The 2388-nt window shown below is 46.4% G+C and overlaps 1 protein-coding gene across 1 annotated transcript in view; it reads left to right on the plus strand.

Moving 5' to 3' along the window:
• BT62DRAFT_924922 (uncharacterized protein) overlaps positions 1 to 1337 on the plus strand; it is a gene marked incomplete at both ends in the record, with an annotated part of 3684 nt that extends 2347 nt beyond the window's left edge. The window contains 2 exons of the mRNA XM_043184679.1: positions 58 to 765; positions 838 to 1337. Coding sequence (XP_043032603.1) covers positions 58 to 765; positions 838 to 1337 — 1208 coding nt within the window. The remainder of the gene's footprint in view (positions 1 to 57; positions 766 to 837) is intronic.
• Between the last annotated feature and the right edge of the window lie 1051 nt (positions 1338 to 2388).

Genomic DNA, 2388 nt, shown 5'->3' on the forward strand with positions numbered 1-2388 from the left:
GATCAGGACACAAGATGTTGATGCATGCCATCTGGCCACGAACGTACTGGCAGGAAGATCATCACATGATCCTTTCATGCATGCGAAAGAGAGACAGGACGGATGAGCCAGGACCATATGCAGAGGGAGGACTCTGGTGGATTCCGAGCAGTGTGATTGCATGGCCAACACGGAATGGAAGTGGTACAAGAATACCACGATGCGAGAGTGTCATCCAAGTGCCCAGTGAGGCAGGTTGGAATTTGTTGGGCATTAGAAAGACACTGAATGAGTTCTGTTCTGAAGATAGTCGCATGAAGCAGCGACAATTGGTGGAATGGAAGCCAACGGGTCAGGTCATAGGATGCACGAGGAAAGCCAAGGGTCGATCTGAGGAGCCAATGCCGAAGACAGAAAGGCTAGCTCGACGGATAGAAATGCCAGAAAAATCATATGACTATGGGCCCGATCTGCCACCAGAGGACCGGATATATGACGAACAATATCCGGAGCATGCCAGGACATTTCTGAATCAAGTACTACAGCAATATGTGTCTGACATGCTGCAGAAGGTTGGACGGGCGAAATGTGGATGGGAGCATTCTCCTCTGACACAGAATGAACGGCGGATGGTCGACATCCGTATCATGAAAGAAAATGATCTTGGAGGAGTGTTGACACATGCACGAATGCATGAAGGAACAGAGAGCCAGTGGGATTCACTGTTTGACAACATCTTCCGGACTCCGAATGAACTGAACACGAGGAAACAATGGTCTGCACGGAGTAACTGGGGAAAGATGAAATCAATAAAGATGTGGGAAGGATTTGTGCATGATATGTCTTCTTCATGACAAGTGGAAGATATGCGAAGAGCACTGAAGAGGGCATTTGATGAATTCCTGTGGTGTGTTTGGTCTGATAGTACATGGGTGTGTGTTTATGAGAAGTCGGGAGGGGAACTGATTAAACCGGAACAAGTTCGAAAAGAGGATCTACCATGTTCAGCAGTCCGTCTCATCCGGAATCCATGGATAGAGAACTGGAGATTTGATATTACGAGTGGCCACATGCCAGCATTGTGGAATGTCGAGGAATGGGGGGATAGGGAGGATGAAGAGGAAATCATGGCGATAATTGAGAGGGAAGAAAGAGAGAAGCAAAAAGAGATGGACATGCAGGAAAGAGAAGATCGCATTCTCCGAGAGCGCAGAGAAGAAGAGGAATCATCAGAGGATGAAGCAGAGCCAGACATCAGGAGGCAAATAACGGATGAAAGGGAACCAATCACTATGGAAGGGAACCGAGGGATGCTGCTGGGAGAGCCCATTGTGTCGCCCACTCAGCGTCGAAATTGACAAAGGGAGAAGGGGAGCAAAAAAAGATGTTGGAATACAATGTCAATGAAACACATATTCTGACCATTTCAGAGTATATTGACAAAAGACGTGATATCAAATTGAACAAATTGTTATGGTACTATTTTCACTCCGACAGATGAAAAGCAGCCTGCAAAGAAAATCGGTCATGTACCACGGACTGCACACATGCCATACACAGAATCTAAAACACCAGAATGGACATATTTCGAGAATCGGTAATGTACCGCGGACTGTATACGCTCCCTACGCAAATTCTGAATGGCAAGAATGGCCATATTTTGAGATTCGGTCATGTACCGCGGACTGAATGCGAGGTCTACAAGATTTTAAACGTCAAGAATGGCCATATTTCGAGATTCGGTCATGTACCATGGACTGTACATGCTACCTACATGGAATCTAAATGACAAGAATGTGCATATTTCGAGAATTGGTCATGTACCGCGGACTGTACGCGCTACCTACGCCATTTCTAAAACACAAAAATGTGCATATTTCGAGATTCAGTAATGTACCACGGACTGTACATGCTACCTACGTGGAATCTAAATGACAAGAATGTGCATATTTCGAGATTCGGTCATGTACCGCGAAACAAATGCGCTCCCTACGCCCATGTCATGTGCAAATGGCCATAGACTTGATGTACCGCGAAACAGACATGCCCCCTACCAAAGCGCACGGACCATGCACAAGAGGGACCACTGTGAGTTCGCGGTACCGGCCTGTGCATGGTCCATCCACAGAGCGAGGCATCCATCGCATTTCTCGGTCCCACCACTGCTGTTCTGTGTACCGCCGTTGCTTTAAACCCTAACTTAGGGTTGCTTCTGAGGTTCTTCTGAGCAATTCATGTACCGCCTACCTATAAGAATAAGAATAAGAATAAGAACTGGAGACACGAAGACGGATAATTGGTAAGGGAGTGTCCATCGCTCTTGGAATTGTATTCAAGGGGTTGTCATAGAAGTTTCCTTTCAATGGAGAATGCACGATCAGAGACGACGAATTAATAACACGATATATG

This window comes from Guyanagaster necrorhizus, assembly GCF_019112545.1.
Source record: "Guyanagaster necrorhizus MCA 3950 unplaced genomic scaffold BT62scaffold_109, whole genome shotgun sequence".
In the NCBI taxonomy this organism is placed as follows: Eukaryota; Fungi; Basidiomycota; class Agaricomycetes; order Agaricales; family Physalacriaceae; genus Guyanagaster; species Guyanagaster necrorhizus.